Source organism: Dipodomys merriami, unplaced genomic scaffold (assembly GCF_024711535.1).
Source record: "Dipodomys merriami isolate MVZ:Mamm:240054 unplaced genomic scaffold, mDipMer1.0.p SCAF_134, whole genome shotgun sequence".
Taxonomy (NCBI): domain Eukaryota; kingdom Metazoa; phylum Chordata; class Mammalia; order Rodentia; family Heteromyidae; genus Dipodomys; species Dipodomys merriami.
The window spans coordinates 3,140,224-3,162,734 of record NW_027202649.1 but is presented as its reverse complement, the minus strand read 5'-3'; the positions used below and the strand labels follow the sequence as shown (position 1 = coordinate 3,162,734).

The 22,511-nt window shown below is 46.3% G+C and overlaps 1 protein-coding gene across 5 annotated transcripts; it reads right to left on the bottom strand.

Moving 5' to 3' along the window:
* Positions 1-97: 97 nt before the first annotated feature.
* On the bottom strand, positions 98-20,005 carry LOC138825101 (tRNA-specific adenosine deaminase 1-like). Of its 5 annotated transcripts, XM_070019495.1 has the most exons (11): positions 19,376-20,005; positions 18,666-18,758; positions 18,149-18,339; positions 17,816-17,884; positions 16,573-16,627; positions 15,918-16,048; positions 13,384-13,975; positions 10,995-11,140; positions 10,017-10,116; positions 6,792-6,878; positions 98-4,201 (listed from the first exon to the last, which is right to left on the bottom strand). In XM_070019495.1, exons 3-11 carry the CDS (start codon positions 18,315-18,317, stop codon positions 4,069-4,071), a joined length of 1,482 nt encoding a protein of 493 aa, XP_069875596.1. In that variant the 5' UTR covers positions 18,318-18,339; positions 18,666-18,758; positions 19,376-20,005; the 3' UTR covers positions 98-4,068. The 5 variants fall into 5 exon arrangements, with proteins under 5 accessions (XP_069875596.1, XP_069875594.1, XP_069875595.1 ...); XM_070019493.1 differs by having other exon boundaries at positions 18,149-18,758; XM_070019494.1 differs by lacking the exon at positions 18,666-18,758.
* Between the last annotated feature and the right edge of the window lie 2,506 nt (positions 20,006-22,511).

The window sequence follows — 22,511 nt, the reverse complement described above, 5'->3', positions numbered from 1 at the left end:
ACACTGCTTTCTTCACACAGATTGTATTTAGAAATAACACTTGGAAGATATATTTAAATAAAACAAAATTACATGTTCATTTAAGTTTTGACCCAGCAATCCCACTTCTTTGAAACTATTCAAAAAGACATAGTGGCAAAATTACAAACTGTTGCAAGACTATTCATAGAACACTTCAAAAAGCAAGAATGAAACCAGTGAGGTAGTAGACGCCTCTAATCCCAGCACTGTCTGAGCATCTTTAAAACTGGGAGCAAAACAAAATGAACTGCGTGTGTAGCCTGGAGCAGTATCCTGAAGGGACTTCTTCAGCGCCTTCACCTTCAGCAGCTGTGCACTCAGTGCCTCTCATTCTTGGGGCAGGTGGCAGGGAGGGATGCAGTGCTGCGCAGGACCTTAGCAGCACCGCAGGCTGAGTGAGGCCATCACCGGCAACTCTTGGCATGAACTATGTCGCCCCTCAGGGCTGAGAGATGAACGCTGGGCAGCATGTTCAACAGTTTTAGTATTATTCAGGAGTAGGAAGGTCAGATGAGGAAATGGCGGTATCAACAGAACTCACGCAGGGGAGGGACAGGCCAGGCCCTGGGGTCAGCTGAGATACAGGGCGGCAGGAGGAGCGAGGGGACTGAGTGGCTTCTAGGGAAGAGAGAATGAGGCAAGTAAGCAGGTGTTGGATCATTTCAGCAGGTTGTGGGGCCCATGCGTGAGTTTAGTTAGCTTCTGACTCAGTAACAAACTGAGACAAACCAGTTGGGAGGGGCCCCTCCAGGTCTGCTGAGAGTGGGGCTGTCCCTCCCTCCAGGTCTAGGTGGACAGGAGGAGTCCCACAAAGGACAGGGTTGGGGCACAGGAGCAGCTGTGGTTTACATATCACAACCTGCAAAACAAAGGCTCCAGGAAGCAGCGGTGAGCTATTCCGTCTGCCCTGGAGAGCAGTCTCTGAGCGGCAGCGGGTCAGACTCCCCATCACCCAAGCATTGCAAACGCAAGCTACCCAGGGCCACGACCAGAAGCCTGGCCTGTTTCCTCTTGGACTTCACTGTGCCTTTTCTACTGGCTGACTAATCTGTATGTAGTATGCAGTGATTTTTCTTAGTTCTGCGAATCCTGAGGGTCTTGGAGACTCCTGACAAAACTGCTAAGCCAGCGGGAAGGTGGCGCGGCAGCGCAGGCTGCTCACCCCGCTCACGGAAAGTGAGACGGAGCCCATCAGACAGCACGCTCCTCTTGAAAAGATTCAACACACTACACAGACTCACCAATGAAGTGTTCAGGCCCAATCAACTGAGCCCCAATTTTATCAAGCTTCTTTATTACTTGCAAACTGACAGAAATTCTGGGGTGCAGAGAATATGCGAAAGCAACACTGGAGGAAATGGCAAGTATTTACAAAGGAGGGAGAATGGTTATAAAAGTGACACAAAGGAATATCACCAGCTTCGCGGTGTGGACCTGGCTGGAGTCCTTGCTGAAGTGACAGGGTGGACAGTGTGAGGGTGAGTGGTGTGCCCACACTGTTCCTTGTGTGTACACGGCACTCTCTGGTGAGGGGTTACCCTTGCCAGACAGCAGGGCCTCGGAGGCGGGCCTGTCTTAGGCATCTGGCCACCATCATCCACATTGGACATTTGTGAAGTCTGAGGGGTGAATTCATGGGAGTCTTTTGTGCCATTCTATACTGGGACCTATAGAAAAATTCTGCCAAGCCAGGCAATGGTGGCTCATGCCCATAATCCTAGCTACTCAGGAGGCTGAGAGCTGAGAATCGCGGTTCAAAGCCAGCCTGGGCAGGAAAGGCTGTGAGACTCTCATCTCCAAAAGTTCAAGTCCCACAACCAAATAAAAAAGAAAAAGAAAAAAAGAAAATTCTGCCAAGCTCAGAAAGTGACCTTGTTTGGTCACTTTACGGATGTAGTTAGTTGAGCTAAGATCACAATGGATTAGTTTAGGCCCTAGACCCAATGACTAGAGTCCTTAGAAGAAGGCAAGTGAGCCGCGAGTCAGTGGCTCATACCTGTAATCCAAGCTACTCAGGAGGCCTTGAGATCTGAGGATTGTGGTTCAAAGCCAGCCTGGGCAGAAAAGTCCACGAGATTCTTATCTCCAGTAAACCACCAGAGAACCAGAAGTGGTGCTGTGGCTCAAGTGGTAGAGCGCTTGCCTTGAGCTGAAGAATTGAGGGGCAGCGCTCAGACCCAGAGTTCAAGCCCCAGGACCAAAAAAAAAAAAAAAAAAGTCCACATGAAGACACACAAAGGGAAGAAGGCTGTAAAGGCAGCGGCAGAGGTGAAGTGATACAGCTTCAAGCTAAGGACTGCCAAGAACTTTTTTGCCAAACAGAGAGAGAGCAAGGGAAGGAAGGGGTGACTGTCCAAGTGTGCCCTTTACCTGACTTATGTCATTGTAGCCCTTCTATACACTACCTTTATAACCCTTTACAAAGTTGAAAAGCATTTTTTTTTTTTTTTGCCTAGGCTTGCTTGGAATTGTGATCTTCTAGGTCTCAGCCCCTCGTAGCTAGGATTACAGGTGTGAAGTACTGATGCCTGGCCCCCACTGACAATTGATTTTGGACTTCTAGCATCCAGACCTGAGACAGAATAATTTCTGTTGTTTTAAGCTACACAGTTGTGGTTCTTTGTTAAAATAGCCCTAGGAAATGGATACAGGCACAAGGGCTCTTCTGGGGATGATAAAAATGTTCTAAAATCAATAGATGCACAACTCTGTGGATAGTCTAAAACCACTAAACAGTATATGTATAAGAATTATAACTCAATAAGCTGTGATTAAAAAGTACTTAAAGCTATATACAAATGACCTTGAATAACTCCGATGTGGAAAGCTCCCATTTCAGTCCATTATTCAGAGTGTGAAGGGGCTGGGAGCTCAGTATTAGATGTCAGTTAAATGAGACTGGTCGCCAGGTCTGTTGCTAACTGGCTGTAGGAACTGTGATCCTGTGTACAGAACTCAGCTGAGAGCTAGACAACCAACTGGAACAGGCTTAAAACAACTGGAACTGGAGATCCAGACGGGCACGGACTTCAGGGGAACAATGTTAGTAGAGCTATGGTTCTAAACTATTTCCTTCTTTGTGACCTTCATTCTCAGCAGGTCTTTATATGGTAGGAATAGCCATTGGCAATCTCAAGGTTATGTGGCCTACACACTTTTCTGTGGCCTACACTTATCTCAGATTGTAAGGGAACCTTGGGTTGGGTGTGGTAGTACTTGCCTGTAATCCCAGCATTCAGGAGGCTGAGGGAGGAAGACCAAGAGGTCCCAGACTAAACTGGGCTACAATCCCGAGACTGTTTCACAAAACAAAATGAACAAAGAGAATCTTGATAGCTGTCCAGAACAGGGTTGCCCAAGGCTGAATTATGAGCCAAGAATAAAGATAACTTCAGTCAAGTCTGACTGCTGAAAACTGGGAAAAAGATGACTGCCCAGGGGAAGAAAGTCTGGGAATATGAAACTCATGTTCTCCTATCAGATGGAATTGTAAAGCATACAGAGCCTCAAACATCATTTCAGCCAATAAATACTTGCTGAATCAATGTAGGAACACATAAAAACAGAAACGCTGCAGCGCACTCAAGTATCATATTCCAAATTCTATATTTTAGAGAAGCAATAAAACATAATCAAAGTCAAATACCAAGCAATAGTAAAATGTCCCCAGCCTGATGTTTTCTTGATTTAGTCAACAGAAAGGCTTATGGTTGTCCAGAATGAAGCTCCTGCTACCAGCAAGCCTGCAGACTTTTTTTTTGGTGATGCTGGGTTTTGAACTCAGGGCCTTGCACTTGCTAGGAAGGAGCTCTACCACATGGATGTGTTCGCAGCATTTTTTTAAGTGTCTCACGATTAAGCTGGCCTGGACAGTGATCCTCTATATCCTGAGATGAAGTGCGCACTACCATATAGCTTTTATTGGTTGAGATGGTGTCTCAGAACCTTATTGCTCAGGCTGACCTTGAACTGCTTGTGATCTTCTTCATCTCCACCTCCTGAATGGCTAGTATTAGAGGAATAAATCCGCTGGAAAACTTTTCCTATTCATTTGAATTGGTGATAGTCTGGTGGATTTTTGATCCAGAATCCAAATGCCTGCTTTCGGAGTGTGCTCCAGGCTTCCTGGTAAGTGGATGCAGCCTCTTTATACTCCTGGTAGGTGTCCAGCTTCTGCCCCCTAATGCACACATACCACCAAGCACGAGTTCTCAGGGAGATGCTCACCCGTTGGGCCTGTGAAACCCCTAAGAAGCACCTCGGCAGGTTACAATGAGAGACCAAGAACAGAAAGTGCTAATGTACTTTCCCAGAGTGCCACTGTCTCCCTTGCAAGGCATCGTGTGAAAGTGGCAGAAGTTAAATAAGGTCAGAACGAACAGAATACTATTGTGTGTGGTTCTGGTAGAAACAGAAAATAAGAATAACTATACTTTTGGTTTCAAGTTTTCTAAGGATCTGTAATTTCCACCAAAGGATTAACCTTCTTGGCATTTTTTTCTTACAAAGAACTTTCCACCATGTTTGCATTTCTCCTCTTCCTATTGCAGGGAACATGTTTCCAAACCCATTCAGCCTTGGGGAAGAATGCTAACCCTGTTCTTCTGATAGGCTCTTTTTTTTGGGGGGGGGAGGGGAGGAGTCCAGTTGTGGGGCCTGAACTCTGGGCCTGGGTGCTGTCCCTCAGTTCTTCAGCTCAAGGCTAGCACTCTACCAATTGAGCCACAGCACCACTTGTGGCTTTTTTTTTCTTCTGCTTATGTGGTGTTGAGGAATCGAACCCAGGGCCTCATGCATGCAAGGCAAGCGCTCTACCACTGAGCCACCTTCCCAGCCCCTGATGGGCTCTTTTGACCAAACTTGAGTCAGGGTCCTGACTTCTGTTTCACCTGGTCTTAACCCTGGGCTATCCTTGACTCTCTAAATCCAGTTCCAGCAAGAATTCTGCTGAGTCAGTTTAGGAAGAAAAAAAAAAAAATCCTCTACCCTAGCTTTAGATCCCAGATACCAAATCAAATTCTTCCCCGTAGGTCACTGCCCCACCAACCTTCAGCAAGGATCATGTTTATGTCCAGCAGGAATTCCCCCCACCCCCACCCCCAAGGCTAGCCCTGATGCTGCAGCAAACAGGACCATCTTCTATACCCACCCACTGCCTGATTGTGGGCTGCCAAGGTCTGTGGATCTGGGTGGAGTCCCCCCCTCTTTCCCTGCCACCTCCCACCTTCCCAAAGAAATTTCTTGCTGTCCATAGTAAGTGTCTGAATTATTAAAAAGAAAAGAAAAAGGGCTGGGAAGGTGGCTCAGTGGTAGAGCGCTTGCCTTGCATGCCTGAGGCCCTGGGTTCGATTCCTCAGCACCACATAAGCAAAAAGAAAAAGGCCAGAAGTGGCGCTGTGGCTCAAGTGATAGAGCGCTAGCCTTGAGCTGAAGAGCTGAGGGACAGCACCCAGACCCAGAGTTCAAACCCCACGACCAGACCCAAAAAAAAAAAAAAAAAAAAAAGAAAAAGAAAAAGAAAAACATTTCAGGGACCCACAAATCACAGCAAAAAGACAGATCTTTAAAATCAATAGTATAGTTACTGATTATCAAAACCTGACCATAAAACAGGCTTGGGCCTACTGCTTAATGCATAGTGTTTTCTATATTCATTCTCTGATTTATAAAATGATAAAATGGTAACACCTCTGTATAACATCTTTTTTTTTTTTTTTTTTTCCCCCTGTTGTGGGGCTTAAACTCTGGGTCTGGGCGCTGTCCCTCAGCTCTTCAGCTCAAGGCTAGTGCTCTACCACTTGAGCCACAGCACCACTTCCAGCTTTTTCTGTTTATGTGGTGCTGACGAATCAAACCCAGGCCTCATGCATGTGAGGCAAGCACTCTACCACTGAGCCACCTTCCCAGCCCCAATATCTTAATAATAACAACAATAAAACTACATTTAAAAACAGAAAGACTATGTAGCACTTCCCTTGCTCTTCCCTGCTGTCTTTGCATTGAAACTCATGTTTTATTAACTCATTTTATCTTGTACTCTCTGTGCTTTGCCAAGATCTGTGGAGACCTAAGTTGTTTTTCAGCTCACCACAGCACGGAGAAAAATAGCTTTTTTCAGCAAACATTGATTTTAGTATACGATCAATTAGCTACAGCTTTTTGTTAGTTAAGAGATGGGATCCATATGCATGGCAACTTTTGTTATTAAATATTTTATTTATTGAGACAGGGACTCACTAGCTAGTCTGAGCTCACTGTGAAGTTGCTATGTAGCCCATCCTGACCTTGAACATGCAATTTTTTCCCCCTTAGCCTCCCTAATGCTGGGAATGACGCATACATGCCAGCTTTAAACTTTACCTGAACCCTGTGAACACAGCTATGGTCAAGTATCTTCTCTCTGCAATAGGGGTGTAGCTCAGTGACAGAGCATTTGCCTAACATGGAGAAGCACTGGGTTCCATTCTCAGCAGAAGATAGTAAGTAAGGAAAGAAGGAAGAAATCTCTCATTCTTTTGTGTTTACTGAAATAAACAGCCTGTCCTTCAATGCCGTAAGTAAGAATCATGGATAGCCCCTTGTTCACCGGTAACTAGGTCCAAGCCCCCCTAAGTTTTCATTCTCTGTAAGTATGTCTCTAGGGATAGAAGTCAGGTGGGCAGTAATAGATCCACCAACTCCTGTCTGTGAAAGCATCCTGCTATTGACAGGCCTAGGACTAAGACAGAGTTGTTCCTAAATATGGAAAAACCATGGATCAGTAGCATCACCTGAGGGAGTCTGGCTGCATGTCCTCTGCAATGCTGCTTAGAAGCTTCAGGAATGACCTAAAGAGTTCCACTTTGCTGATTCTGGATCTGTTCAGAAGAAGGTAAAAATCACTGATTATTTACTATGTACCAGGCCATTATAAAAGATGCCAGGCCTCAATAAATATGGTATTTACATTTGAATGTGCCAGGGCCCATCTCCATCTGTGCTTGGCAAGGAGAAAATTCTAGACCTGATGAAACTCATCCTGAGAAGTGTTATCCACAGTAGAATCATTAAAAAGACAGGCTCATATGGGATAACTGAAGTAAAATGAGTAATGAAGTAAACTTCATTCTGTGATGTGACACATCTGCTTCCCTGTCAAGGGAACTAGTCCCTTGCATAGCAGCATAGCACTGTTTATAGCACATGGAAAGCTTTGCTTTAGAGATGGTGCTCTGTCCTGTGTCAGATACTTACACAGCTCACTGGAGTGTTGGGTGTCGTGGAGCCTGTCTGTAATTCCAGCACGGAGGAGGCTAAGGCAGAGGATGGAGTTTGAGCCCAATCTGGGCTATAGCAGATCATGCCTCAATAATAGTAATAATAATGATAATGATAAAAAAAATAATCCACCTGAGGTGGAGTCTCCTGATTATCCCCTAGGGACATTCTAGGTCTTTAGATGACAAACTTTCGCTCAAAGATAATAAACCTCCAGGAGTTATTTGAAATTATTATTATTATTGTTGTATTTTTTTTGTCGATTATGGGGCTTGAACTCAGGGTCTGAGTGCTGTCTATGAGTTATTTTGCTTAAGGCTAGTACTCTACTACTTTGAGCCACAGCTCCACTTCTGGTTTTCTGGAGGTTAATTGGAGATAAGTCTCATGGACTTTCCTATTCAGGCTGGCTTTGAAATGCAATCTTCAGATTTCAGCCACCTGAGTAGCTAGGATTACAGGCTTGAACTACCAGTGCCCAGCTGGAATTCTTAACAAATGCTGCTTCTTTCTTCCTTTCATAAGGAGGATTGACTTGGGTCCTTGGGCATGGTAGGCAAGTGCGCAACCCCAGCCCTTTTGTATTTTGTTTTGATTCAGTCTTGGTACCTTTGCTTGGGTTGGCTTGCACCTAGAAATGGGGAGACGCATCAAATCATACCCTCAGCTAGGACATGGTAGCCATAACTGGGACATGAAACAGGTACACACATGTGTACAGTGCAGAAAGTTCCTGGCCCCAGCTGGGACTAGCTTCCTTCAGAAACTCCTGTTTTTGGGAACCTTGAGCCCTTGCCTGCTGCTCCCCCCTTGGCCTAAACTATGTTGGTGCAGTTGCTGGCACTCAGGAATTCTGATTTGATTCATGAGATCAAAATAGAAACAGATGGAAAACCCCTTAAGGAAATCCCCTTAAGGTGTTAAAGAAGAAAAATAACATGAGGAACAGAGATGAAAAGAAGCCTCGGTACAATTCAACAGCCAGTGAATGAAAACCTTGTAGTAAACTAATTTACCTTCTAATTTACATGTCACAAACTTTAGATCATCTCTGGAAAAGTCCTCATTTTACAGGTATGAACATACTGAGACCAAAAGAGCCACTGGACTTGCCTCACACCACCCATAGAATTTGAGGAAGAGCTTGGGTTACAACAAACAGCAAGCTCCACCGACCCAGGTGACAATGACATACTGGGACAAGCTGGAGAGCAGCCCCGCAGGAATCTGGAGCAGGAGGATGGGAACTGAGCCAGCAGGCAGTGGGACTGGAACTGTGCTTTTCAGGTAAGACATTATGAACACATAACAAACAAGAACATTTGAGTCAACTGAGTGTGGCCACAGTGAGAAGCTTCTAGGCTGTTACCAACTGCAGAGACTGCTCGGCAGGAAACCTGTGGCCCTGCCCTGTGAGCTCCTCTGTTCATATATCTGCTGTCTGGCTGAGAGCTGGTGTCCTACAAGTATTAAAGGTAGGCAGAAACCAGGAAACGGTCCAAACCTCTCACTTGCAGTAATTTCCCATTCAGTGGCCCAGGCTTTCAGGACAGTGTTTGTCATCTAGGCTGCTTGAACCCTGGCACTCAGTGGCTGAAAAGAAGGAAAGCGTTTGCCAAGTGTAGTGATGCACACCTGTAATCCTAGAACTAGGGAGGCACGATAGTGAGACTGTCTCAACAAACTGGAAAGGAGGCAGGCACGTCTCACACCTGTCATCCTAGCTACCCAGAAGGCGGAGATCTGAGGATCCTGCCAGCCTGGGCAGGAAAGTCCATGAGACTCTTATTTCTAATACTACTCAGAAAAAGCTAGAAGTGATCCTGTGGCTCAAGTGGTAGAACGTAGCCTTAGGTACAAAGAGGCTCAGGGACAGTGCCCAGGCCTTGAGTTCAAGCCCCAGGACTGGCAAGAAAAAACGCCCCAGGACGGCACAAACAAACCAAGATAGGACAGAAGTACAGATACCTGCTACATATGAAAACATAATAAGGAAATGAAGCCAAACAGAAAAGGCCACAAACCATCTGGTATTATTTATATAAAATGAAATCACATAAAGTGATAACTCTATGGAGTGAGGAAACAAGTACCTTTGAGGTTTCTAAGGGCTAGAGAAAAGGAGCAGGGGGGCTGGGAAGGTGGCTCAGTGGTAGAGCACTTGCCTTGCATGCCAGAGGCCCTGGGTTCGATTCCTCAGCACCACATAAGCAAAAAAAGAAAAAAGCCGGAAGTGGCGCTGTGGCTCAAGTAGTAGAGCGCTAGCCTTGAGCTGAAGAGCTGAGGGACAGTGCCCAGGCCCAGAGTTCAGGTTCCACGACCGGACCCCCCCCCCAAAAAAGAAAAGGAGCAGGCCAGGACTGTGCTAATGGGTGTAGTATTCTTTTTTTTTTTTTTTTTTGTCGGCTGTGGGGCTTGAACTCTGGGCCTGGGCGCTGTCCCTCAGCTCTTCAGCTCAAGGCAAGCGCTCTACCACTTGAGCTACAGCGCCACTTCCGCTTTTCTGGTGGTTTATTGGAGATAGGAGTCTCACGGTCTCTCCTGCCCGGGCTGGCTTTGAACCGCGATCCTCAGATCTCAGCTTCCTGAGTAGCTAGGATTACAGGCGTGAGCCACCAGCGCCCGGCGGGTGTAGTATTCTTGTATTCTTTTAGGGGCCTTGAAAATGTTCTGGAATTTGAGAGCAAAGATATGAGCTCACATCACAGCCCCAGGCCCTTCTGCCCTGATAGTGGTACCTGGCCTGAAGGCTTCCAATTCCTTTCTTCGTGGTTCCTTGGGGAAAGCCGTTGGCCGTAACATCCAGCGGATGCTCAGGAACTGCACTCCAGCTGATTGCTACAAAGAGAAAACAATTTGGTGTTATTCAGTTTTCTATAAAGCAATTTGTTTTACTAAAAGCATTTTTCTTCCTCTACAGGCCCATGAAAACTTGGTATGATCACTTTGGTCTCCAGGTTACAATAGTATAATGTTCATGATTATCTTTGACTTCATTGTGCATTTATTATATGGTGGACACAATAAATGCATCCAATAGAATTCTTCATTTCATTCTCATAATCACTATGTAAGTATTATTCCATAGTTGCCTGCTTGTGGCTCACAACTGTAATGTTGGCTACTCAGGTTGCTGAGATCTGGAGGATCAGGGCTAAAAAGCCAACCTGGGCAGAAAAGTCTGAGAAACTCTGCAAAAATCTAGGCTGGAGACATAGCTTGAGTGGCAGAGTGGCAGCTGAGCAACCAAGCTGAGCAAACTTGAGGTCCTGAGTTCAAACTTTAGTACTAGCAAAAAAGACAAAAAAAAAACCAAAAAAAACCAGGAAAGAAATATTCTTTTTTGTTGGTGGTGGTGAGGCTTGAACTCAGGGCCTGGGCGCTGTCTCTGAGTTTTTTTGCTCAAGGCTAACACTCTATCACTTTGTGCCACAGCGCCACTAAGTTGTTTTCTGGTGGTTAATTGGAGATGAGTCTAGGAGCTTTCCTGCCTGGGTTGATTTTGAACTGTGATCCTCAAATATCAGCACTGGCTAGGAAATAAGTTGCCCAGTCACACATAGCAGAAACTTAACCCAGGGTGGGTGATGACCAAAGTATGCACTATTGACTGCTGGAATGGCAAATTGCCTTCTGAGGCTGTGGGATGCAGACTTGTCTAGGATATTCTGCCAGGAAAAAGCTGCTCCAGGGTAAGTTCCACCTGGATCCCTTACCTGCCCCACAAGGCACAAGCCGGCCTGGACCATCCAGCCTATTTGCCTGCACTGCACAGCGGCTCTGTTCAAACAGTAAATCTGACTGCTGTGTTTTCAGTTCTTGAACTCTAAAGCCTTTGGGTAAAGCCGAGACATTCTGACACCTAAATGTGAGGGAAAATATATTCATTTTAGATGCATTCCTAGAGAAAAAGTCGCAAAGATTGTGGACTTCGCCATCCCTTGCTTCTTATTTGCTGAGGTATGTGGGAAGAACTCTATGCCTGGATGCAGATCCCTCCCCATCAGTCTGAAGGATAACAGGTAAATGAACCAGTATACATCAGCAATGTCAGAAATATCACACTTCAATCTTCATTTGAGGAACTTAATAGCAATCCTCCAAACACACCACAGCCTAAATTATCCCTTAATATTCAAATGCCTTCCCCCCCCCTTACATTTTTTTTTTTTTTTTGGGTCCCGTTGTAGGGCCTGAACTCTGGGCCTGGGCGCTGTCCCTCAGCTCTTCAGCTCAAGGCTAGCACTCTACCACTTGAGCCACAGCGCCACTTCCGGCTTTTTTTCCCTGCTTATGTGGTGCTGAGGAATCGAACCCAGGGCCTCATGCATGCAAGGCAAGCTTTCTACCACTGAGCCACCTTCCCAGCCCCTCCTCTTACATCTTTTGCATAAAGTACACCCAACAAACTGGACACGATGGACAGACAGTAACTTCAAATCCCAAACTGGACACGATGGACAGACAGTAACTTCAAATCCCAAATTTCAGCCCCATGGTCACTTCCCCAGGCCCTGGTAGCCAAGAATCTGGAGGTGTACTCTGCTGGTCACCAACTCATAGGTTTCTATGGATTTGCCTCTTCTGGGTTTTCACATAAATGAAATCATGCAATATGCCCTTACTTCACTTAGCAAGAAGTTTCAAGGGCCAACCATGCACTGTGGTCCTCTTCACAGCAAATCCTATCATCCATTGTAAGAGACATCAGTTAGTTTATCCATGTATGTCCTAGTGGGCATTTGGCTGCTCTCACTTTTTGGCTATTTGTGTGTATGTCACTGGGCACATCTGTAAATTGTGAATTTCGTGCCTGGGATGGCTTTAAATTACAACCCTCTTATTTATTTAGTGTAGGTCTTGGGGCTTGAAGTCAGGGCCTGGATGCTGTCCCTGAGCCTCTTTGTGCTCAAGGCTAGAACTCTTACCACTTTGAGCTACAGTGCCACTCTGGCACTAGTTTTTTGGACATAAGAGTATCCTGGACTTTCCTGTCTGAGCTGGCTTTGAACCACTGGCAACTGGTGCCAGTACCTTGAATTTTTTTTTTTGGGGGGGGGTCTGGTTGTGGGGCCTGAACTCTGGGCCTGGGCGCTGTCCCTCAGCTCTTCAGCTCAAGGCTAGTGCTCTACCACTTGAGCCACAGCACCACTTCCGGCTTTTTTCTTTTTGCTTATGTGGTGCTGAGGAATCAAACCCAGGGCCTCGAGCATGCAAGGCAAGCGCTCTACCACTGAGCCACCTTCCCAGCCCCTCCCTTGAATTTTTTGCTCAAGGCTAGCACTCTATTACTTGAGCCACAGTTGCACTTCCAAAGCTTTTTTGTTAGATACTTTCAAATATTCTGCCCAGATGGCTTCAAATGATAATCCTTTGATTTCAGCCTCCTGAGTAGCTAGAATCATAGGTGTACGCCACCAGTGCCCAACGCAATTTTTTATTTGCTGCAATGGGGGTCTCCTGAACTTCTTGCCAGGTAAGGATGGCCTGAAACTACAATCTTCCTGATCTCTACCTGCTGAGTAGCTGGGATATAGGTATGAACCACTATAATCAGTTTCTTCTTTAAGATGGGTCTCAGTGCATCCCATGTCTAGCTTTCTTTTTCTTGTTTTTATTTTTTTCATCACTAAAAGGGAATAGGGGACTAGGATGTAGCTCGGTGGCAAAGCACTTGCCTAGCAAGTGCAACGTCTTTATATACCTGGCATATTTTGGTTCTTTCCAGTAAAGCAACAAAAGATCTGTCTTTGAAGTAACCTCTGTGGGCAAGAAAATTTAGGTAATTTGGGTTGACTAAACATTGCACAAATTCCAACACCAATTGAAACCGAAGTCGATTTCCGGCATCATTTGTCTCTACAGTGACAGCAGCAGCCAAAGGAGCAAAGAAGCTGAAATGCACCAGCCCCTCCCCCACTCCCCAGCCACTACAGGAAGTGGCAGGGGAAGCTCCGGGAGCAATGGCTCCCCCTTCTGGTGGTGGCGCAGTTTAGCTTGCTTAATTCTTGAGGATAAATTCTTGGAAATTTAACTGCTGGATGAAAAGGTATAGAGCAATTGTAAGGCTGTCTGGACTCAAACTGCCCTTCATCCGCCTCTCACCTTCCAGTCAGGGCTCTCTGCATGGCTTCCTGGCTGTATGGGCACTTCCCAATCACCAAAGCTGACAGGTAGATGGGCTCTTCCAGGAAGTGCATCAACAGTGCGCCCTGACATCCAAGGACATTCCACCGGGCCATCTTGTCACTGCAAGACATGGAGCACGTCCTGTCCCCTCGGCCTGGCTTCACTCGCAGCAGCCCCACCTGGTGGTATGCGGCACCTGGCTTCCCTGGGTCCCTGGCTTCTCCGGGGACACACTTGGCCCCAGTTCTATGAATGTCCACCACTGTGATGTCACGGGGCATTTTAGTTTTCACAGTGGCCAGTCCCTGCACAGTGAGGTTCCAGCTGCTGACCTCCGGCATGACTGGATGCCGTTCCTGCTTGTCACAGTGAGTGGTCCCATTCATGACCAAGTTGGAAGGAGTTTCAAGTCTCATCTTCTTGGCTACAGGACTGTCAGTGTCATCACAATCTCCTTTGTCTTCAAGAGCCTCCAAGTCACCACTGGCTCCTGCAGATGAGCTGATGGTGACAGGGCAGCAAGGCTGTTCTTCAAACTCAAGCATTGGAATGATGGAGGCATCTCCACCTGCATAAAGAGGAGAGATGAGTCCCCTGGACCAGCCACACCATCACCAGTCTGGAACCTGTTAGAAGAGCCAATGACTGGGACTCATAGTATACCTGCTTGGTCAGAAGCTTTGCAGGCAGGCCGGCATTCTTGTTAAGATATCCAAGGTGACTCAGAGACAGGCATGTGTGTGCACTGCTAGTTGAAGCAGTTGGATTAGACTATTAGGCCTGGATGCATCTGTCTTCACAGGGGTCACCCAAGCCCTGACTGCTTTAGGTGTGGCCTCCAGCCTCACCCAGGCCCAGAGTTCAAGCCCCACGACTGACAAAAAAAAAAAAAAAAAAAAAAGGAAACAGCTCAGAGGAGCCCTACTCTGACTAAACCAACTCACTTCCCATACTCCTTTTTTTTTTTTCCAGCCCTTGGGCTTGAACTCAGGGCCTGGGCACTGTCCCTGAGTTTCTTTTACTCAAGGCTAGCACTCTACCACTTGAGCCACAGTGCCACTTCCAGCCCCTTTTGGTTTATATGATACTGAGGAATCGAACCCAGGGCTTCATTTATGCTAGAGAAGCACTCTACCACTAAGCCATATTCCCAGCCCCATACTCATTCTTTCTTAAGATGGAAGAATAGTTTCTATTTGTTACAATCAAATCTTGTTGACTGTTTTTAAAATAGCGAGTCACCACAAAATGACTGTCTTCTCTAATTGAATTAAAGTTTAATAGTTGGAGAACAAGCTTATATTCTCATGTCAAAGCTTTCAGATTTAAGAAAATTTACTGCCATTTCTGAGCTGTTGTCTATAAAAGGAATTGCTTTTAGTTTTTTTTTAGAAAGAATATCCACTAGTAGTTGGGTATTGGTGCTCATGCCTATAATCCAAGCTACTCAAGAGGCTGAGATCTGAGGATTTTCCAAGCTAGTATGGAAAATCTGTACGACTCATCTCCAATGAAACGACCCATGAAAAGCCAGGAGTGGTGCTGTAGCTAACATGGTAGAGCACCACGTTGGACAAATGTCAAGGTGTTAAAGCCCCAGGACTGACACAAAAATAAAAAAAAAAAAAAAAATCTACCAATAATAATGCATCAAAAATTTCCCGAAGTAGCCACAACTGTCTAGATGGCCTGGAAGACTATTAGCATAAATAATGGGTGGGGTTCATTCACTATCATCTGCTAGACTAATGAAAAACCTCTCTTCTGGCTTTGCATGGTGGCACACACCTGTTATTTCGGGAACATTGTGAGTTTGAGGCCAGACAGGAGTATACAGCAAGATCATAGCTCAAACAACCAGAACCTGAAGGAAAGGCAGATACAAAGAGATGCAGGGGAGGGCTGGGAAGGTGGCTCAGTGGTAGAGCGCTTGCCTTGCATGCATGAGGCCCTGGGTTTGATTCCTCAGCATCACATAAGCAAAAAGAAAAAAGCCGGAAGTGGCGCTGTGGCTCAAGTGGTAGAGCGCTAGCCTTGAGCTGAAGAGCTGAGGGACAGCGCCCAGGCCCAGAGTTCAGGCCCCACGACCGGACCAAAAAAACCCAAAAAAACCAAAAACAAAACAAAAAAACAAAAAACAAAGAGATGCAGGGGAGGGGGGAAATGAGAGTGGGAGGTGTACTGTTCAATGAATGAATGAATGGAGAGTTGTAGGACGCTGGGAAGTTACTACAGGAGGACACCCTGTTGTTAACTTTGCACACCCTGTAGGATTTAAGCCCTAAACTTCCCAATCTTGATCTGATAACAGCAATTCTATGAGTGAGATGCCTCTCTTGCCTCCCTCTACCTTCTGCCTTCCCCTTGGTAGGGAACTTTAGGCACATAACTGGCACTATTACTGGCCATACATCTGTCAAAACTGCTTATGTGAGAAACATCTTTTTGGGTAAGGCACGCATAAGGAAGTAGACATTGCAATTCTACTTAAAAGGCTTGAATATACTTACAGGGTGTGTGGCTGGAGAAAAATACAAAAGAGAGATCTGGTCTGAGTTTCCACAGCCCTTTGTGAGTTCCTGGGATAAAGATGCTGTCCTTTTCCAGAGTGGCTGCCAACTGGAGCTGATGGAGAAGGTACCTAAGGATGTAGATGTTATCAGAAGGAACAACAGGGCGGGGGATCTGGTTCCCAGTACTGCAAACATTCACTGAAAAGAGGAAAAAAGGCCAGGTGCTGGTGACTTACACCTGTTACACTAACTACTCAGAAGTCTGAGATCTGGGAGAAAACAGCTTGGAGTCAGCCTTAGAAAAGTCCTGGAACCGTCATCTCTAATTAAACAGCACATGGCTAGACTAGTGCTGAGGGCCTTGTGCATGTGAGGCAAGAGATCTACCCCTGAGCTACACTCCAAGCTCCAGCAATCTGGGCTTTAATAAATTCTCTAGATGATTCTGAGATACATTCAAAGTTTGAGATCCACTAGTCTAGAATACAATACTTCACCAACCAAAATAATCTACATTATTTGAGGTCTAATTTGGAAAGCAAATTCTGGTCAGAGGTGTAGCTTAAGTGATAGACTGCTTGCAGGGACTCTCATTCTTGGATCTGCTGAATCAGACTTGCTGAGGGAGGACGTGGCCTTACTGTGGCCTTACCGTAGGAAACCCCTCCTGGCTATGACTTCAGCATGGCTATCATTGAGGATGTCTCCTGTGGAAGAGACAGAACACTAAGTGAAATGATATTGAACCTACAACTGTAGCGACATTTCTCAACTCAACATTGCAAACGTAAGGGGCCAGGACATTCTGTTGCAGGGGCTTAGCTTATGCAGTTTAGGATGTTCAGCAGTAAGTACACTTAGCACTGGCCCACAAGACTACAAACCTTCTGTATCATGGTATCAAACTTGTGATCATGCTGATAGTACTCTATCTAATTTAATCCACAGTGGGCCTGGGACAGCTTTCTCATGTGCAGGAGGCAAGGCTAGAAGAACAAGGTGGGCAGGGTGGACACAAACTCAAAGAGGAACTGCTAGCTGGACACAGGAGGTAAAGCTCCCTTATTTTACTTTTTTTTTTTTTTTTTGTCTGTTGTGGGGCTTGAACTCTGGGCCTGAGCGCTGTCCCTCGGTTTTTCAGCTCAAGGCTAGCGCTCTACCACTTGAACCACAGCACCACTTCTGGTTTTCTGGTGGTTTACTGGAGATAAGAGTTTCACAGACTTTCTTGACCGGGCTGGCTTTGAACCGCGATCCTCCAGATCTCAGCCTCCTGAGTAGCTAGGATTACAGACGTGAGTCACCGGCGCCCGGCTCCCTTATTCTTGTTGGTGCCAAAATCTCCATTAAATCCAAGATTGCTTTCTGGGGCTTGGAAACCACTCAAGCTGCATTCTCTACTTGTTTTACAGCTCTAGAGTCTTCCAGAGTAATGCATAATAGCTAGGGAACCTATGATTTGAGCATGAAAACACTGGCTGACTTTCAGTTCATTCAGAATGAATGTTCCTGATAGCCTTTGCTCTGAAATTGATTTTCATCCTCCCTACTGCCCCTCCAGCCTGCCCTTGTTTTTTGGTTTGGTTTTTTGACGGGCTCTCAGTATGTAGCCCAAGCTGGCCTCATCCTCCAGGCAGCAGTCACTAAGCTCAGGTCTGGACTTGTACCCTTTAAATGAGTACTATCTTTAAACTAGGACAAACAGAAAGCAGGAAATGAGAGGCCAGCCATCCCAGATCACAAATCTTACGCAGTATAGTACCATGTTTGGCCCCTTTTCCTGGACAAGAAGAGTAAATATTAATGTGAACACAGGTTTCCAAAGATATGCAATCCCAGATACATAATTCTTTGTTTAGATTCCCACCACTCCTCACAAACACACATATGCTTACCGCTCTTCCTCATTTTGGACTGGCCTATGCACTTGGTTCCTGTTCCCACTGAGACAACTTCCTTTGTCACTGAAGAAAAAAATAAATCATCAAGTGAGCTCTCGGAGGCTAAATGTTCTCCAGTACTCAAGTTTAGTAGTTGATTCCCACAGGTCGTCTTAACCAGGGTTGTTCCAGCAAGGGTGGTCTGCTGCCACTATGACTATATTGCCACCTGGTGGACACCAGAGGAAATGTGCCTAACACTGCAGTAACAATCTGCTCACAAGAGTTCCTGGATAGCAAGGATAGACTAACTCTATCACTATGACAGGAGAGAAGTAAAGGTCTCACCTTGTATTGCCTTATCATAAATGCCACAAGCCTGGTCAGCTGTAAACTGTATCTTCACCACGGCTGCCAACAATGTCCATTCACGGTTGGGCTCAGGCTTGCCCTGCTTAGGCAGCCTAACATGGTAGTGCTCATAGCACAGCTGAGCAATCTCATCCGCTGTCCACATGGCTGGGGCTGGGGCTAAAGCCCTACCAAAAGTCACAGGCATCAGACATACAGAAAGGAGAATCAGTGCAAGATGTCACAGCCCGCATCAATGCTTCCAACAGTCTTTGCAATGAACGGTCCCTCTCCTATGAGGAACTCGTTTACTTCTTCTATAAGGAACTTGTTTACTTTTTCCTACCAACTCCCAGCCCCCTTTCATCTTTAGTGAAAGGTTAAAGGAGCCCCAAGTCCTACTAATCCAGGAGACACCTTATTTTTTTCAAGCTTTAAAATGTTTCCTTAGACATCTGCGCATTTTTAATGCTTCTGAATTTACTACTCAAGTATCCTGCTTCAGTTTGCAGACCTCAGCTTGCTTTGTGCAGATCCTCACAAGGCTGATCTTTCTGGCAAGATGTTCCTTTCCATTCTCTTCAGAAATAGTATTCTCTTCTTTCCTCTACAGCAGAAGGAAGGAAAGGCAGAAATTAACTGATCTCTCACCAGTTAAGTTTTTATAAGACTTCTGCCTAAGGACATGAGCATGAAGTTGCCTTTTCTAGCTCCTAAATCTGACCATGCCACAAATTAACTGTGTGATATTAGGTAGATTACCTAACCTCTCTATTTTTTACTTTCCTTAAATATGGCCTGAACTGAGCCTGGGTACTGTCCCTTAGCTCTTCAGCTCAAGGTTAGTGCTCTACTACTTGAGCTATTTCCAGCATTTTCTGCTTATGTGGTGTGAGGAATAGAACCCAGGGTATCATGCATGCAAGGCAAGCACTCTATCACTGAGTCACCGTCCCAGCCCTCACTTTATCTTATAAACAATATCTCTGAAAGCAATTGTCAAGATCCTGAGCCATTAATATATTAAATGGGGATTCATATTACAAAAAAAAAAAAACCACCAAAAACCACTTGATTGTCCTGGATAATCTGCTCTCTCCCTCTTGCACTACAGAGTATGTCCTGACCTTATTCAGACTCTGTATGAAAAGCTTCTTAGAAGATGGGATCATGTAATAGGTATACATAGCTAAGCAGTTATAAAACAAACACAAACAGGCTTACATGAAATGCTTCTGCAAGATGTCTACAGTGAGACTCTTGCGAAGTTCAGGACCGATACTGAAGTAGAAGAAAGGTCATGGATGAATCGGACCGTAGTGACTTAAGACGAAGAACTGGCCACAAATGATAGAAACTGTGCCTTTCAAGTCAGAGAGCCAGCAGGACTTTTCTGTCTCTAGGAGCAAAGCGCAGGGGAGAGCCGGGTCCCCGGTTGGGGGGCTCGGGCGTCATTTCCAGGAGGGCACCACACACAGCAGCTGGTGAAGGCGTGTGCAGGCCGACGGCAGAGGGCAGAGGTGCACACCGCCATCGGCCCGGCGCGGGGCGCCGACCCGGCAGGTGGCAGGCCTGGATCCTGCCGAACAGCTCGGCCCAGCAGTCACTCCTCGGGGCCCGGAGCGGGCGCTTCCCGCTGACAAGTTGGCTGCCGGCAGCGGGAGCGGGAGCCCGCCCTTCCCCACGTGCGGCCCGTGCCGCAAGGTTCAGGCCCTCAGCTCTCCCCAGGCAAAACCAGGAGAAAGGAAGCCGAGAGCCCGCCCCTCCCAACCCGGGGACCACGGAGCCCCTCAACCGCACACCTCGAGCCCCGACGCCCCAACTCCGTGCCCATGCACTCCGCCGGCCGGACGCGCGCCCTCAGACAGGTGAAGGCTGACGCGCGGCGGACGTGGCGTCACAAACAACAGTGCCTCGCAGGTTCCACCCCGGAAGTGCGCAGAGCACGCTGGTCTTTGTAGTTCTCCAAGGGAAGGGACCAAGGCCGAGGTACCCAGGTCGGTAGTCGTTTAGAGCCGGGGTGGAGGTGGGGGTGGGGAGGTAAGATGGGGGCTGGGGGCGGGGGAGGCAAACACCCTGCCAGACAATTCGGTTGCAAATAGGAAAACAACGTATCCTGGAATGCCAATCTAAAGTTTTGTCTCAACGCTGTCCAACAGGTTAAGAAGCCTGGATGGCTCACGAACTCTTAGCAGCCACGGTAAATCTCATTGAGTTACTAAAAGGAGGCAGAATTTCAACTTGCCTCTAGTTCAAAGGAAAAGGGCCAAAGCTCTTCCAGACCAAAAATGCTTTCTTCGTCTCCATTTTCTTTCTTTTTCTGGGGGGGTCCGGTCGGGGGGCCTGAACTCTGGGCCTGGGCGCTGTCCCTCAGCTCTTCAGCTCAAGGCTAGCGTGCCTATCACTTGAGCCATAGCACCACTTCTGGCTTTTTCTTTTTTTCCCTGCTTATGTGGTGCTGAGGAATCGAACCCAGGGCCTCATGCATGCAAGGGAAGCGCTCTACCACTGAGCCACCTTCCCAGCCCCATCCGTCTCCATTTTCAAAGTGCAACTGTCATTCCCTTCTTTCTGATGTGGGGAATCATGCTTCATTTTTCCTCTCCGGAATTAGTTTGCATAAACCAAGTGTGTCACCTCTGTCATGGTTTTCCTTCCCTTTCCCTAACACAGAATTCACTACTTAGCCATTAATCATATTCCTTGAACCTGCCCACCTTTCAAGTCACTATCTTGAAGTAGGTGACTGCTACACTGATTTCCGAACTGTCATTTAATGCCAATTCATTTCCCACAGAGCAACCATACTGATCTTTTCAAACCAGGAAAGTGATGACATTCCCACTTACATTCATGGTGTCCTGGCTCCCTGTTTCCACTCCATACAGGGAATAGGGCCTGTAGTATGCAAGTGCTCTACCACTTGAGCTATACCTGCAACATATATATTTGTCATACTGTTCCTTGCAGTTGCTAGGCAAGAATTCCTAACACTTGGTTCACGATTCCCAGGCTTGTATTTCAAGACAAGGTCTTGCTGAGTTTGCCTCAGACTTGTATTCCTTTGACTGTTTACAGGCATGAATTACCATACCCTGCTTCTAACATAAAACTCACAGTAAGGCTCATAACTGTTATGAGCAGCCTCTTCTTCCAGCTGGATCTAGTTCTTTGGACTTTTGTACTATATCTAGTGCCACTGTCCTCCAAGCTCCCTCCAACCCACCCTTGCATTTGTTTCCATACTATGCAAAGTTTCCCCTCCCCCCTTTTGCCAGTACTCTTATTACTTGAGCCACAGCACCACTTCCAGTGTTCTGGTGGTTAATTGGAGATAAGAGTCTCAAGGATTTTCCTGCCTGGGCTGGCTTTGAACCATGATCCTTAGATCTCAGCCTCTTGAGTAGCTAGGATTACAAGCATGAGCCATCACCAGTGCTTGGCTAAGGATGATTTATTAAATCTCTTTTCCACTATATGACTAGAAGCTAAGGACCATGTCTTGTTCTGATCACTCTAGTACAGAAATCAGTAAATCTGGTACCATCAGTGGTTTGATGAGTTGACAAGTCCTTTATGACCTGTCCACTCCTAGCTTTGTCAATTTTCCTTCCTGCAGATCCACATGCAAGTTGTCCAGTGTTGTGTTGCTCCTTTATCCCTAGCCTCCTCTAAGACGAGACGGCTAGCTTTTGCTTCCAGCCTTCTATTAAATACATCTTAGCAGCCCTCTTAACTTTCTCTGTGTAGCTTTTTCCAGTGGTCTGCATAGACAGTGTGGCCTCAAGTCCTGTCCCTTGTCTGATCTTGACCTTGTTTTCTCCCATAGAAAGAAGTCTGTCTCCATCTTCATTCACATTCTCCTTCTCAAAGACAACCTGCTTTAAAAGCAGGGGTGGGGAGGCTACACAGCCTCAAGTGGTTCGCAGTTAGGTAATCTCTGCATGACTGAATCACTTTGCCAGTAATAGTAGTAACTTACTCTGCAAAAGTAGACTGGCTAGGGCTGGGAAGGTGGCTCAGTGGTAGAGTGCTTGCCTTGCATGCATGAGGCCCTGGGTTGGATTCTCCAGCACCACATGAGCAGAAAAAGCTGGAAATGGTGCTATGGCTCAAGTAGTAGAGCATTAGCCTTGAGCTGAAGAGCTGAGGGACAGTGCCCAGGCCCAGAGTTCAGGCCCAATGACTGAAAAAAATAAAAGTAGACTGGTTATTCCCAAATTGGGACTCCTACAAAGGCTTTGCTGGGGTACAAATGACAAATTCTTTGTCATATGACAAACAGTGATAATTTTTGTTCTCTACTGTGTCCCTAATTCCTCAGAACAATGCATGGCACAGAGGAGAAATAAACAATTTT

Coding starts and splice junctions, on each gene's coding strand:
- LOC138825101 (XM_070019493.1), bottom strand. CDS start 18,359: ATGCCTGTGACTTTTGGTAGGGCTTTAGCCCCAGCCCCAGCCATGTGG. Junction 16,049..16,572: donor GCCAGGAGGGGTTTCCTACG/GTAAGGCCACAG, acceptor CTACATCCTTAG/GTACCTTCTCCATCAGCTCC. Junction 11,141..13,383: donor CAGAGAGCCCTGACTGGAAG/GTGAGAGGCGGA, acceptor CCTCACATTTAG/GTGTCAGAATGTCTCGGCTT.